We start from the raw sequence: 15,934 nt of genomic DNA on the forward strand, positions 1-15,934 counted from the left end.
CAGTGCATTTTGTCCTAAGGAAAGCTCCAGCAAGATTGCAGTATTTAACTTCTCAAGGTTTGATCTCCAGTGTCACCACAGTGGTGCTGCATCCTTACACACTCACAAAGGGAATCTTCCTCTCCATCCAAGCTCTGTGCAGCATTCCCAGGATTTATGGATTGTCAGAGCTCTGCCATGCATGTGTGCTGTAAGGATAACTGGAAAAGAATTACATTTGCAGATATTCCAGCTGGGGATCCAGGCTTGTACCACAGGGCTCCTTCCCTGCAGAGCTGCGATGCTCAGTACACTGCATACAGGTTTGTTCTCAGATTTTAATATACATCACATTTACACATCACTAGTAAAAATCTGTACACTTCACATTACAGTACATACGAGCCACCAGTTGCTAGCTAACACCAGAACACTGATGAAGCCCATGATGACTGCCCTAAAACAGGCAGAGGGGCTGGTCCTCCCCTCTGGGGAAGTTTCTTTGGGTTACACATTCTGACAAGACACTGCTTTCCAGAAGGGCAAGCGAAGGTGGTGAACCAGGTCCCAGAAATGGACCTGCAGCTTTTCTTCCTCCTCCAACAGCTTTTAAGAGCTGCCTGCTCACACTCCAGCTCCGGATGCCTGGGGTTCTGCTGGGATTTTGTATCTGCAGCATCATTTCTTCATCTTCATGTCTGCCTCGATGGCGCAGCGCCGCCCTCTGGTGCCTCCGTCCTGCTCACAAGGCAAACAAACACAGTTACACAACCCTGAAGGAACGTCCCTCCGGCACAGCGGGAGGGAGGGAGGAAATTCTGCATCTGGCAACAACTTTTCATGCTTTCCCATTAGGAGAAAGGGAAGCTTTCCCTGCCAAGGCCTGCCTGCAGACCTACCTAGAGCTGGCTCTGGACACAGCAGGGTGCTGGGCTTGGCAGCATCTCTGCACTGCTGGAGCCAGGGCAGAGAGAGGCAACACCTCTGGCCCAGACAGATGCTTTTGGAGCCTGGACAGTGCAGGCTTTCTCCTAAGCACCAGATTCTAGCTTAAGATGGGAAAAGGAAAACTGCTGACTAACATACCTTATCAGTTGCTGGTCCCTATGGGAAGTGCTCCTCCAGCTGAGTGACCCTGGCACTAGCTCCCTAGTTCCTCCACATAGCTCCTTTCCAGGAGCAGGTGAGCTGAGAGCTTCCTCTGATCCGCTGCCCTCGCTCTCTGGCTGATCTGCTGCCTCTCCTGGAGTATTCCTCTGTCTTTAGATACATGTGAGAGATAAGGACAGCTCTCCATCTTCCTCCTCTCTCTCCTCACAGTAACTCAGAGACTTGGGGTTTCCCAGAGGGAATATTTTTCCAAACACTTCCAGATCACCACGGGCACAGAGCAAGATATTTCTGCAGAGTCTTATTTGCCTTCTGAACCAGGAACAGAGAAAGGACACACAGCTGACTCCTCACTCTCCCAAGACCTTTTGTACTGCCTCGGACATGTGGAAGGGGCAGCTGTATAAACATGAGAGATGTAGGAACTACAGGACTGCACCACTTGGGGTTTGTCTTCCCACTTACATGGAAAGAAAGCAGGAGAGAAGTCATGGAAAAAAGCAAAAGCAGATGACAAAACAAAAACACTTGGAACCAGAAGAAAAGACAAGCCCCACCCGCTCACCCATTTTGAGAATAAGGGACTGAGATGTCTCTTCTCAGATCACAGTGGTGCAGCCCCCAAGTCAAACACACCCTGCTGCAGTGCTAAGGATGCTGTGACAGTGCAGTGATCACCCAGACAAGGAGCAGAGCACCTGGCAGCACTACTGCAGAACCTGCTGGAGCCTTTCAATACTTACAAAGAGAGAGAGAAGGAAGGCAGGAGAGCCCATTGGGACACTGTCCTGTTAAAAGGCCAAACAGAAGGACTTATCAGGCATCAGCTAGGGAAATGCACACACCACACAGAAGCACTGAGCCCACACACGAGCATAGAGGAACATGTGCCCCACTCCCCCTCCTGCAGGGTGTCAGTCTTATGCAGCAGGAACATAAAAACAGACAAAAAGAGGGATACTGCGAGAGCCAGAATGCCAGGAAAGGGATATTCCCTCCACAGCCACAGCAAGTTTTCCTTGTCTACCAAACAATTCCTGCTTGGTGCAGCTGTCACTAGAACTAAGCAGGCTGTCCCTGCTGTCACAGTGTTGTCTGCACCAGAGAGCACCTGAGATCACTTCATCAAGTTTGCATGTGTCTTTACAGAGAGAAAAAAAACCCCTACAAACCTTCATTGCTTAGATCAGTGCGGAATTCAAAAGTTCTCTGGTATATTTTATACAACAAACCAGAGGTGACCGATTCTCTAGCTCTAAAAACCTGACTAGACAGTGAAGGATATGGCAATTCCCTTCACCTTTCTGCCATATCATAGAATCACAGAATCCATGGAGTTAGAGAGGAACCACAAGGATCGTTGAGTCAAACTCCCTGCCCTGCAGGCCCATCCCCAAGAGTCACACCACTTGCCTGAGAGTGTTCACACCTCTTCCAATACTCTGTTAATTTCCCTACAGTTTTTATCACCTGTTTTTAAAAACAGGTAATAGAAGTATTTGGATTACAAAAAAAAAAACCAAAACAACCTCCTGAGACCTGCCTTTGGAATGCTGTACAGTTCCAGAACTGAAATCTAATTAATAGATACATTTAAAGAAAATCTCTTCACATGAAGATGCTGGTGTGGGAGCTTTTGCCTCCTTGGTGTGGGAACTTCATGCAGTATCCTGGGATTCTTCAGAAGATCCCAAGTGCCCTTGCACAGGGTGCAGCATTCTCACCTTCTCTGAAGCATCCTGCTTGCGAGTGGAGTCTCGCCCCCGCAGGCTCTTTGCACTGATCCCTGACTCTGATGTTTGCATCATCAGTTGTGTGGCCAGAAATTGCTGCAAGGAAACCACACTCTGTTAAGACTGTCAGGCAAAACAAGCTCAGTAAGTGCGTGTCAGTTAACTATCACAGACCACAGGCTGGGAATGATTGGGTCACAGGCAGTTTCAGTTCCTTGTGTGCTGCTCAGAATAAGTTCCCCAATTTACCTCAGAAGCCACAAGTCCTGAGGAACTACAAAACCCCAATTCAAACTCTGCTAGCCCTGCCAGCTGGGACATTCTGCTTCAAAGAATATTTCAAACAGCAGAAATTCACAGAGCAGTTTCATGTGCACTTTATAGCAACATAAACCAGCACAGCCACCCAAAGAAGCTGTTGCGTCCCCTGTCATTCACCGTTCTTGTTGCTTGTTTCTGTTCCAGAACCACACCCTGGTTCTTGCTGGCCTAAGCATTTCCCTGAAGGAAATTACATTTGAAATTGTTCTGGGATGAACATATAAAAAAATTTGCTGCATTACTTTTAACTCGCCCACAATCTAGTTCAACATAAACACCTGAGGTTCCAGCAGAGAGAGAAGCAGGGGTGGACAGGACCCACTGCATCCAAACACACTGGGAGTGAAACTGTGGTCTTACAGCCAGGCCTGTGGACCAAGGCAGATTTCTCTGTCCTGCACTGTCTTCAGCTCAGTACTCAGTACTTTACCTGGATCTGCTCCAGGACATCTCTCTGCATCTCCACAGCCATGTGGTACACATCATGGTCAGAGCTGTTGTACATCACTGCATTCTGAAACATCAGCATAATATCCCGCTGGAACTCGGCTGTGGTTCGGATCAGCCCGTTCTCAATGTTCTTTTTGATGGTAGATAAATCCATTGGCCTGTGAAAGAAATGCAGGCAAAAATTGCTTTGCAAAATGCTTAAATCTTTCCCATCTCCTTTGGAAACAGCCATGGGTCTGTCATGTGTTTAGTTAGAGTGTCTATTTTATTTAGCTGAAGGGGTTCTCCCCTCCCATGAGCTGTGCTCCCAGCACCAAGGCCTGGGTCGGAAGACACAAAGTGTCCAGCAGTTACCTGGAATGGTAGCAACAGCCTCAGAGACCTCTCAGGGAAGGCACCTGCCCTCTCCAGGCACCAAGGACACAGAAACTAAAGAGCTAGAGCTGCAGCCACTGAGCTTCAACTGTTTGTAAGAGATTTCAGCAGCTAGCAGGGGATTCTGGCAATTCTTCCAAAAAAGTCCACCATCTGGGACAGTAAAAAATGCTGATTAAAAAAGAGCTTTTAGCAATTCCAAAGGTTAAATCCTACTCTTGGATAGAAACTGCGAGAAACAGATCAGTTTCACCTTACTGATAAAAAGTTCTGTGTAACTCACTGTACTTCAAGAGAAGTCAGGGCTGTGTACAGACATGTGCCTGTTACTGCTGTTAATGATGATGACTGTTCTTGGGGAAACCCTATTCTGACTGAATCATGTCAGAAAAATAATTCTTTTCCAAGTCTGCACAGCAGGCAGAAACTACATTGCTCCTGCCAGAAATCCCTACAAATAGGCAAACATACAGAGTTCTAATGACAGAATACTGCTGAGACTCACCTCTGCACGATGCTGTGGTAGCCTGGTGCTATGTCATCAGTTACAGGCTGTAAGAAGACATTGGCATACCTGCAGAGAGAAAGAGTCTACTCAGTGCCTGTCCTTGCTGGTAAATATTTGTTTCATGCTCTCCTGTTTATTTGACTGTAACAAGACGATTTGTCATCTCCCAAGAGAGATAAGCCTCTGAGGTGGGAGAGTGGAGACTTGTCTAGGATTAGTCACTTCTTTCTGCCAAGACATCAAACTCACCTGTGATTAGCTGCTGCTCTCCAAACCAGCATGATGGCTTTCTTCCAAATCTTCTGAGCCTGTATCGCTTCCTGGTCCTCACTGCACACTGAGCTGGGAAGAGAAGAATATAATTCCTTCAGGAGTCTAATTACTGCCTCAGAGCAGAAAACTCATGGTTTGTTTTATCCCTGACATGCCCACGCTAATCCATGCCAAAGACAGAAGGAAAAAGTGGGAGCCGGTACTGGAGTGCTGTCCGCACACTTGCCCTTGTAAGCAAGAACCAAACAAATCATGAACAAATTCTCCCTCAGGACCCACTCAGCAAACCAGAAATGGGAATGCTGCTCTCCCTGTGTGCCCTGACACTCACAACTGCGAGGAGGCCGGGCTGCTGGGGATGGAGTCAGCGAGTGTGTGGGACTGCAAGGGCGCGTTGTGGACGCTGAAGCCATCGTCGCTCTCGCTCACGGGGGGCTCGTTGTCCATCTCTGAGAGATACCCCTCACCCTGGTCTTCTTCTTTTGGCTCCTCCAGACTGGCAGCCTCACTGGCACCATCCTCATCATCCTCTTCACCTTGCCCATCCTGAAACACAGAGTCCATCAGCTGGCACAGCCACTCAGCGCCTCCAAAGCAGCTTATGGTTCTGTGAGCAAAGTGATTTTCTTGTGAGGCTGCTGACAACTGTACAGGCACTTCCACAAAATCCCAGTCTCTCCAGCCTGCCCTGCTTCTCCCCACAGACCCAGAAGCACATACACAAACACCTTTACATTCTGAAGCAATCTCCCCTTCAGCTGCAGACTGCTCACTTCCCCGTGCAGAAAGCTGAACACAAGCTTTGCCTTTCAGCAGACAGCAGCAGCAAGATGTTGCTAATAAACTCAAGATGACTAAAACCAACTGGGAATTACCTTTATCTGACTCCTAAACAGGGCTTGGGCCTCCTCCTTCATTGACTCTGTGAAAGAAACAAACGCAGAAAGATTGATCTCCCAGGCATCCTTTCCTACAAAAGCTCCTGCACCAACACCTACTGTCCTGCAGTAATTAACACTGTTCCTACAGGTATCTTTTCTCCCTCCTCCCCAAAAAACCTGAACCATATAACTAACAACTATCCAGCTAACAATGTTGCATGTAAAAGATTTCCTAGCTGAATTAAGTTACCTGACAGCTCAAATTTGTGCTGAACATCAGCCTGTGAGGAGTCTTCACTCACATTTGGGACTTGTGGAGGGGATGAATCATCATCAGGTGGGGTCTGGAGGGAAGAGAAATGCACAAATCTAGATGTTTGTGTCAGCTTACTTCAGTGAAGGTGTGGGCACATCTCACTCACCCTAACCTAACTCCAGGCAATGAGGTTCACTGAGCACCTTCCCAGCAGCAATTCTGCACATGGGTGGGGGGAGATACACAAAGGTACTGCCTACAGCAGAGCTGCTCTGCACATCAGCAGCCTGACTCCCAGAAAAACAGTCAGTCACACTCATTGAAGGGTCACTTCAGCACTCATCCTTCCTCTAAACTTTGCTCCTACCTGCCACAACTGCTCCTCTCTTTCCCCACACCGGTTCCAGACAGCCTCTGTGATCACATACCTCTGTCTTCACTGGATTGAGCACAGCATCTTCTCCCTGGGACGACTCTATCTTGATTTCAGAAGTCTCTCCTGATGTTACAGCTGCTCTTTGATCTTCTTCTATCTCTTGGTTTCTAAGCTCTGGTGTTTCTGTCACTCTTGCAGTTGCTGCTATGGTTTCTTCAGGGCCTAGCTGACTCTGGTCCTGCTCTGCAAGTTCAGTCTTTATTTCTGACCCCAGCTCACTGATGCCCATTAGGTCTCGAATTCCCTTTGCCTCTGGCTCCTCACACTCCAGTCTCTCTTGCTTCACAGTCACAGACACTTGTGGCATCTGGGCCTGTTTCTCATGCTCCTGACGAATTGAATGTTCCCATGGGCCAGGAAGGGTCTGAGGGTCATCGGTATCTTCACAGAAAGAAGACAAAGCAGCTTCAACAACTGCTGCATCCAGGACTTCAGGGTGGTCATCTACCTTTATTGTCAAAACAAACACACAGCAGCACAGAGGTCAGAGAGAGGGATTAAAGAAAGTTCATGTTAACCGGTACTGAGACAACTATGGGAATCCCAGTCTACGCCATTTACAAAGTTGCCTTTTGCAGCCAGATTTGTATCACTCCCTGTGGGAGCTTCTCCAGAAGCTTCAGTTTCAGAAATACAGCGCTCCTGGAAAGGATTCTGTGAGCAGTGCTCATCTGTCTGCCAGAGACATGACCCAAACCCTACCCTCCAAGGAAGAAAGACATTTCTTTTTGTACTCTGAAAAGGAGCACCAGCGTCACACAGGCAGCAGTAGTGTCTTTCCTATTGATCTGGAAAATGAGGGCGAGAATGTGCATTCTAGAATAGTTATTTCTTGCTTTTTTAAACTAGTGAACAGCAATCATTTGAGATTATTAACCCAACTGAATGTGGAGCAAATGGCACTGGCACTCTGCTTTCCCCATTTACCTTGTCCTCAATGATGGCAATAATATTTCCAACCGTATCGAAGTCCAGCTCTTCCCCCGTGTAGGACACTGCAATATCCATTTTTTCAGCCAAATCCAGATCTTCTTTCCCATCCATGCAGTGATCTTTGGAAGATCCTGCAGCGCTGCCAGCCCCAGAGCCCAGGCACTCTTTCTTGATGGAATCAATGATCATTGATATTTCGCTGCTGTCCATTGACACTGTCACAGTGTGGGAATCAGACACTGCCTCCATGGAAACACAGGCTTCTGGCTGGCTCACTGCACAAGGATGAGAGGGACAGTCAGAGAGAGTCTGACCAAGCTGGAGAAGCCCCCACACAAACACTGCAGTGGGTAACACCAAGCACAAGCATCCCAGGCCCACCCACCCCACCACAGCTTAGATTAATAAAAGACAAACACGGGTTTGCTTTCCCACAGGAGAGACAAAGTGAGATTCCAACCCTTGAACCACAATCCAGCATATCACCAGCACTCCCACCCAGCAAACCCTGTTTAAAACCATCTGTTTACTCCAGAACCCAGCCACAACCATCCTTTTTGGCCAGGATGGAGAGTCTGAGGTGATAAAAGCCCAGCCTAGAGCTCGCAGGGCGCCGATCCCACGGGAAGTTCTGTTCTCCAGCAGGATGTGACCTCTGAGTGCGTAGTTCAGGAACGCACCTGTGGCTACGCTTTCTGGAGCTGCAGCTGGTGGCACAACGGCTGGTGCTGACAGCGTGGGCATCATGACAATAGTGGCCTGGGACACAGGCTCTACGGGGGGTGGCAGGAGCTTAGCTGGAGGCTCGCTGGCAACAGCGGAGAAGGAAGCAAGAGGTGAGGTGAACTGTGCAGGACCAGCTTCTAAAAGCCGGGAAAGCGTAGGAGCACCTAACAGAGAGTAGAAGGGAAAAGCACATGAGCAAGAAGCAGCCACCACTTGAAGTCCACAAAGCCACCACTGGGCTCTTCATTGTCTGGTGGCTTCTTCTGGGAAAAGACATGGAGAGATACCTAGAAAGAGTCCCAAAAGCTGTACAGAGAACCCACACCAAATAATGCACGACTCCTGTTGTGTGTGCAGTCTGAGGTGGAATCATGCAGCTACAGAACATTGCACTCACTCTAAGGGCTGGACAGACTAAGCCACACATGCACAGAGATGCCCTTCCAAAGGCTCACCCCAAAACAACTATGGGAAATCTGAAAAACAGTGCTGAGAGAGCCACACAAGGTAAGCCAAGACGAACAGTTGTCACAGGAGCTGGGAGGGAGAGGAGGGGATCTCTTTGCAGGTTTTTCCTGGAGAATTTCTCCTATCAAAGGTTGCCATTCATCTTAGCTGTAACTTCTGAATTACAGAAGTCTGAACTTAAAGTTTGGAGTCTGAATTAAAGTCTGAATTTACTGAACTGTGTGGACCAAATTAACAAGTCTTAAAAAACCAGACATGGGTAAGGAAAGCAAGATTATTTGTATGGAATTCTATATGAATGAGTGACATAAATTCTCAGTTACAGATAATGTGACTAAATCACTGGTCAAGAGGAGCTGAGAAAAAAAAAAAGACTTCTTTAGGCAGACTGTTCTGAAAAAGCCCAATGCAGAGTCTTGCACTGTCCTCCTTATCCCCACTCTGTGGAACCTCCTCTGGAGCTCAGTGCTCTAACTCTCAACTGAACTCTAAGATACAGCAGAGGGAATACACGTGAGGTCTCTAGATCCACAGGGAGCTGCATTTGACACGTTGGGAATCAGGTTTAGGACCATTTTTTTCCCAAATCCCTGTGAACAAACCCTTTCTTTCTACACTCAAATGCCTGGTATTAGCCAGTGTCAAACCCAGAACCAGACTTTATGGTTCAGGACTGAATCAAGCCGAATTGTTTCAGTCACTCTTTTAAGGATTAGGGTCTTCTTAAAAAGTAGGGGTGAGATGGACAGGAGCACAGAAATAGGAATACAACTGATAGTGAAGCCCCCAAACCAACCAGGTAGACATCACCTTTCTCCCAAGAAAATTCACAGAACAGTCTGAAGGTACACCTTAAGGGAGAACTGTACAGGGAGAGGCCCGAGTTACCTGAAGCAGCTGGAGATGCAGGGACAGCACCAGGTGCTGACTGCATTTCCCCACTGTGCAGCACTGGAAGGACACTTCCTACCTCCAGCAGCACTCCAGAGCTGTTCATGTGACCAGAAGCCACTGCCATTTCATTTTCACCAACCTGTCAAAGGAGGACAAGACTGAAGTTTCTGGAGATACTACCACGCCAGTGATTCTCTGCCAGATGTGCACCTCCATGAACAGGACCAGCATCTGCTGTCCCAGCATTTTCTTCTGCAGTTTTTATTCATGTTGGTCCCTGCCTGAGGCTCCTCATACAAATGCAGAACATGACAGTCTGAAACTGCTGCTGTTCTTCAGCTGTAACACAGCTGCAGTGACACCTTCCTTTGAGGTGAGGCCAAGTGCATCCTTTGCTCTATCACAGTTCTTGTGTTCAAGGACCTCACAATCTTCTACACGAGTCTCTCTAGACCCTGAGATGGCACAGAAATATCCCTTGTTTTGAGTTGAGAGAAGCAGAAGAACCAAGATGGAAAGTAACTTGATCAAGGTAACACAGTGAACCTATGATGGACCTTGAATCAGATGCAAATCAGTCCTGTTCCTACAAAGAAAACTCAGCCTTCCAACAAGCCATTACCTTTCCCTCCTCCACTTTATGTTACATCCTGCAAACACAAAACTCTTGGAACATTTACCCAAGCTAATAAATAGATAAAACTCTAGATTTGACTACTATGAAGAAAAAAAGTCAACAGCAACACACCTACTCCATCACACAAGCGCTAACCCAGGGAATCTGTGTCACAAGCAGGCTGATGGCTGCTCTATTCAGACTGGGCTCTGAACAGTATCAGCATCTCCTGGGACTTCCCGAGTCACTAACACCACAAGTGGGTTCTCATCACAGAGATTTTAGTAACTGTCTACAATCAGGAGGAAACTGAAGCAATTCTGTGTAGGTCATAAATGCCATTCAAGGATTCCCTACTCTCGTGCTAAGACGCATTAAAAATACTGAAACACAACTTCCTGACAAGGTGTAAAGAATTGTGAGCCCAGTGTAGGAATCACCAGGGACACAGCTCCATGGAGGCTGATGGGGATGATGCTGACTAACAAGTTCCCTCCCCTGAGGAGAATAATTTCCTCTAGCAAACCCTGCAACTCCAACTCCTTATGACTGAGGGGACAGCCAGTCCTACGTGCTGTAGAAGCCCTGCAGTCCTGCTGGGAAAGGGGCTCACCTCTGCAGCTCACAGGGGCATTTCTACATCTCTGTTTATCACTTCTGCTGGGACTCTCATAAAACTGCACATTTTTAAAAATTCTTTGCAGATCCCTCTTTTTCAGTGGGAGAAGTCTGGAGCAAATTGTTTGTGTGCTTGCATATATGAGCAGAGAGCTCCATACCAGCCTGGGGCTTGTGGGCAGGAGACTGCCCTTCTTCAGCAGCTCTGAGAGCAGAGGGGAAGGAGGCGGAGTTGCTTTTTGTCCTATCATCTTTTTCTGGGGTGAATCATCAGTGACTGGGGTCATGGGGGCATCCAGGGGAGCAGAGCCTGGAGGGGTGTCAGGGATTCCAATGAAGGAGGCAACTGGGGTGCTGGGCAATGTCCCTGGCGTGACCTGAGAAAGAGAAAAACCACACTGTTCAAAGCCACACTCCACCACACGGACCAGCCCCACTTGCTGCTTCCCCCAAGAGCATTGATCCAGCACACCACAGACACCTACTCCATTCACTCGCTGCCCCTACTCCAGGCATGTGCTTTCACCCTTTCCCTGCCCTGCAGAGCCATTTCCCAGGCACTCACAGACTGCCTGGCCAACCCACTGATGCCCCTACACGGCCTTTGATCCAGGCACTGGATCACCACAGACAGGGGAGAGGACGTGGATCTCGAGCAGTGTTGTCACCAACCACACTACAGCACCTGAAGTCTGCAAAGCAAGGCAAGGGCTTTTCCCCAGGCCCCTCCTCTGTGATGGATGCAGAGCCCCATGTCCCAAGCTGTGCTTTCCCTCCCTCCCAGAGAAGGATCCTTACCCCTGGACTGGCCTCATCCCCAGCGGGCTGGGACAGGTCTCCGAGGGAATAATCCCCGCCCGGGGAGGTGGAGCCAGCAGGAGAACGAACCATCACCCCCGTGAGTCTTCGAGGTGGGTTCTTAATGGCCTGGCGAGCTGGAAGAGAACAGAAACTAAAGTGAGAGCCCGTGACTCCATCGGGGACAGTCCCCAAGAGTTACCTTTGACTTTATCCTGAAGAACTTTAATAGAACAACTTATGTTATAAGAATTTCTTGCACCCCACTAGGCTCAGTTCCCAAATAATACTAACTTTGGGGAATGCACTTCAACTGCAGGTTTCTCCAGCAGTTGGGTATTCACCTCCTCCCACCACCAAATTAAATGCCCCATGAGTTATAAAGAACTAAACATTTAGAATAAAAAGTCTCTTCCTTTTGTCTTCAGTGACCAGGGGAAACTAAAGGTGTGAAAAGCCTGACATTCTAACAAAGAGCTCCTTATTAATCCTGCTTTCCCTTTGGATACACCTTTCCTGAAAATTTTGTTCCTTTTTCAGAAGCCTCTGCCTTTTACCCTGTTACAAATATAGTGCTGGAAAGAGAATATAACCTCTCTCTCCAACTCTAGGGTTAAGGAATTCCTCCTGCAGGTCTTAACTAGACTTCAGTATTTTCTAAATGTTCTTATGAATATATGCATTAGTCTGAGGAAAACAAAGGCAGCTCATTTCCAGCTTACCCTGATAAGCAGCATCTGTGGCCTTCCTCTTGACTTCTGCCTCCTCCTCTTCCATTTTTTTCTTTCTGCATTAAGAACAAAAACCTGTCACAGGATGTCTCAGTTCCTCTTAACTGCCCCTTCAAAATGCATTTTGCTGACGCCCACCCTGTTATCTCCAGACAACATCAAACCACTCCTGTGGACTCAGGCTCAAATCCCCCAAGGCAAGAAGCAGAGCCAGAGAATGACACACTGGGCAGGAAATTTCACTTCCAGGTGATTGTCAAAACGGAGGCAGCAAACATGGTTCTGCAAGCCATGGCCAAGCTCTTCAGTGAGCAACTCCAAAGATGTTCCACACCAGCTGGAATCCCCCAGTCCAAGCTGAGTCCCCGTCAGAGGCCAAAGCATCTGCCCAGCTGCCCCACTTCTCTTAACCCAAACTATGTGGAACAAGAGATGTTGGACAGCATGTCAGGAAATGACAATGCCAGAAGAAACAATGAAATAACCCACATCATAATCTCATTGCACAGCTCCTCCAGTCTGTTATCCATGTGTCCGGCCTGGATCAGCTCTGCATCCTTCTTGAGCTGCCTGTAATCATAAAATCTTTTTACTTTCTGATTACTGAACTGGATACCTTAAGCAGCATCTTCACCCCAAACCCCATTCCACTTGGACTACTTTTTCAGGACAGGATTCTCAGGTGTGCACCATTTTAATACCTCTGTCACGTACCTGTATTTTTCCTGTGTTTCTTTAATAATTTTCTTCAACTCCTCAACCCTCTCTGCAGTCAGTTTCCGCACAATAACATCTTCTACAGTTTCCACAACTTCTCCCTTCTCACCACGTTTTCTTCTACAGAACAAGAGAAAAGAGAAACTCAGACACAAACCACAAGAGAACTCACTTCCTCTTTAATAAATGGCTTTAACAGCCAGTGTTAAAGTCTTTAGGAAAAGATCAAAGATGCAAATCCACTAAAAATTCTCAACCTGAAAATAATCCTTCCACTTGACTAGAAAATTCTTTTCTCCCCAAGAAGAAACATCTATTTTTTTCTTCACTAGCTCTACTAAGGCCTTTGATTTTGCAACTCTAGTGCTGAAGATCATTCACAAACACGTAAGTCACACATGAATATTACTTTTAAACATCCCATCTTTAAGTTAATATCATGTGAAGTCCTCAAACAAAATGCCTGGAATTACGAGCAGTAAATAACTGAGATCACAAGGCTGTAGTGAAAACACTGGTAAGAAAACTGCAAAATAGTGACAAACACAAAACATCTCCTTTCTCACTCCTTCTCTTTTCTATCTCTATTTTGAATGATAAATTTATGTGTAGAACCTCTCAACAGTAAGACCAACAAGCAGTGTTTTAGTCCAGCCAAATAAATATTATCTTTCTCATCTGACAAACCCTGATCCCACTATCCCACAACAGTTATTCCACATGAATTTTCTCATTCTGAAAAGTTCTTTTTGGGAGGAGTTGGTTGGGGGCCAAGGTAATCTAACAGTGAGAAGAACTTTGCTGTAAGAACCCACGAGTCCCCCCTCAGCTGCTGCAGGCTGTGCTGGGGTCAGATTTTGTACTCACTTAGGGGTCTCCGTGGTCTCCAAGAGCTCAGAGTACTGAGATGCACAGTGCTGAGAAGAAACAAAGGAAGTCAGAGGACAATTTGCTTGCCCAAACTGCAGGACACACCAAAATACATGAACATGCACAAATTCCCATTCATAGCTTAATCACGTGCCTGGTAAAGAATCTCTTTAGTTAGTCTTGCTTAATAACTGATAAAGCACAGAACAATTAATCCTTAATTCATCCTCAATACGGCATTTCTGATTGAGCAGAGATTTGGTGTCCAAGATTCAAATGTCAGTGTCTTACCTTTTGGGAAAACCAGTCAGGTGGGCGTCCTGGCTCTGCAAAAGGTTTGATGGCTCTGCTGACTGAGACCCTGTGGGAAGGAAATGGCAAGACACCATTAATTTACCTTCTCCCACAACCAACATACAGAGAAAAGATGAAAACTTCTCTTAACATCATTGAATAACCCTGCTAAACATAATAAACTCATCAAGGAGTTGCACAAGTCTCTAAAATATTTGTCTGCTTCTAATAGGCAGTAACTTCACTCCTTTGCTTTGAAATGCAAGATTCTTGCATCTGGTTACACAATTACATTTCCACAAAACCCCTACTTTAGTGAGGAGAAATATACAGAAAAACAGAGCTACAGGTTCAGTGCAGAGGAATCTATTACCTGTCTTTGTTGTCCATAACTCACCTTAATTATTATTATTATGAACTTAATTAATGATGAAAACAGAACCACAGAATGGGTTGGGAAGGACCTTAAAGATCATCAGGACCACAACTTCTCTGGGCAACCCTCTCCAGTGCCTGACCACCCTCATAGTAAAGAATTTTTTCCTAATTTCCAACCTAATCCTCCCTCTGTCAGAAGCCATTCCCCCTTGTCCTGACACTTCAAGTCCTTCTCCAAAGTCCCCTCTCCAGCTCTCATCGCTCATTATTGTGATTAACACACCTCTACTTTTACACAACAGTTATGAAGGCAACAAAACGCCTGTGCAGGTCCACCTTCAAGGCCTCTTACAGCCCATCTTTGTTCTGTTTGAACAGAGGCAGCGGGGTGACATCCCCATGCTGTGGCCCGGTGCTCTGCACATGCCGCCCGCCTTTCCCGCTCCCGTACCAGTTCTGGTCGCCGCTGCGCATGACGGAGGAGGCCAGGCAGAGCTTCTCGCGGATGGACCAGGGCTCTGTGGGGCCGGCGCTCAGCAGCTTGTGCTCTGCGGGACAGGGCAGGAGTGCGCGGGGGCAGCAGCCGGGCACACCGGGACTCGAACCCGGGGCTCCCGCGGCTGGCCCCGCCCCTCCCGGACTCAGCCCCCGCCCGTCCCAGGCCCATTGGCCCCACCCCGTCCCGCCCCACCGTTGGCACTTCCCGGGAGGGTCCTTCGCAACCGCTCCGTTCTCCTCGAGCCATTCCCCTTGCCCCTTCTCCTCCCCAGCCCGGCCGCCGCTCGCTCCCCGCCGCGCCTCCCGCCCAGCCTCGCACTCACTCCCCGGCCCCGCCGCCATCTTCCCCGCCCGGCCCTGAGGGCGGCAGGGGCGGCACCGCGCGCAAAGCCCATCGGGAGGCGGCCGAGCGCTACCACGCCCCCCTCATCCCGTACGCGCCGAGGAGGCCGGTTACCCGGGTCCCGCCCCCTCTGCCCAAACGGCGGACTCTGATTGGTCGAGGAGCGCGCATGCCATGCTCCCATTGGCGGAGCAGGCGGGCGGCGAGGTTTGAAACGACGAGCGTCGGCGAGGGGCGGCGTGAGGGGCAGCGGGGCCGGAGCGGTGAGAGGGGCGGTCGGCGGTGCCTGTGGATCCCTGTGCGTGCGGCCAGACCCCGCGTGGTGCTGGGGGATGTGTGTGTGTGAGGGGGAGCCGGCGTGGAGCTGCGTCTGGGTTTGGGGGTGTCCTGAGTAGTGGTTGGTATATGCGTTAGGTCTGTTTGGTTCCGTGTGTTAAAGGCAGAGCTGGTCTGTGTGCGCGAAGCGGTCCTGTGTGGTGTCCGTATGTCCAGGAAGTGGATTTGAAGTCCTGGGTAGTGTCTGTGTGTGCACGGGCTGTGTCCGGGGTCCTGTGTGGTTTCCCCGTGCGCAGGGGGTGTGTGTGCACATTTGCAAGCAGTACCCTGTGTGTAGGGAGCGTTCCACGTGGGATTCCGTGTTTGTGGGGATTGATGGATGTGGCAGGGGGTCGGATGCGTGGGTTGCTGTAACATCACCCTGACCTGTGCCCCTTTCTCCCCAGGAGCCG

At 48.6% G+C, this 15,934-nt stretch overlaps 1 protein-coding gene across 5 annotated transcripts; it reads right to left on the reverse strand.

Annotated features, from left to right (window-relative positions):
• Positions 1-303: 303 nt before the first annotated feature.
• BRD8 (bromodomain containing 8) lies at positions 304-15,260 on the reverse strand. Of its 5 annotated transcripts, XM_066329325.1 has the most exons (22): positions 15,187-15,260; positions 14,817-14,913; positions 13,985-14,054; positions 13,691-13,740; positions 12,821-12,943; positions 12,596-12,676; positions 12,098-12,162; positions 11,376-11,512; positions 10,739-10,954; positions 9,338-9,482; positions 7,936-8,145; positions 7,250-7,530; positions 6,315-6,770; positions 5,881-5,974; positions 5,625-5,671; positions 5,081-5,295; positions 4,726-4,818; positions 4,474-4,542; positions 3,574-3,751; positions 2,814-2,918; positions 1,833-1,877; positions 304-717 (listed from the first exon to the last, which is right to left on the reverse strand). In XM_066329325.1, exons 1-22 carry the CDS (start codon positions 15,203-15,205, stop codon positions 658-660), a joined length of 2,856 nt encoding a protein of 951 aa, XP_066185422.1. In that variant the 5' UTR covers positions 15,206-15,260; the 3' UTR covers positions 304-657. The 5 variants fall into 5 exon arrangements, with proteins under 5 accessions (XP_066185422.1, XP_066185425.1, XP_066185424.1 ...); XM_066329328.1 differs by lacking the exon at positions 10,739-10,954; XM_066329327.1 differs by lacking the exon at positions 7,936-8,145.
• Between the last annotated feature and the right edge of the window lie 674 nt (positions 15,261-15,934).

Source organism: Sylvia atricapilla, chromosome 14, assembly GCF_009819655.1.
Source record: "Sylvia atricapilla isolate bSylAtr1 chromosome 14, bSylAtr1.pri, whole genome shotgun sequence".
NCBI lineage: Eukaryota > Metazoa > Chordata > Aves > Passeriformes > Sylviidae > Sylvia > Sylvia atricapilla.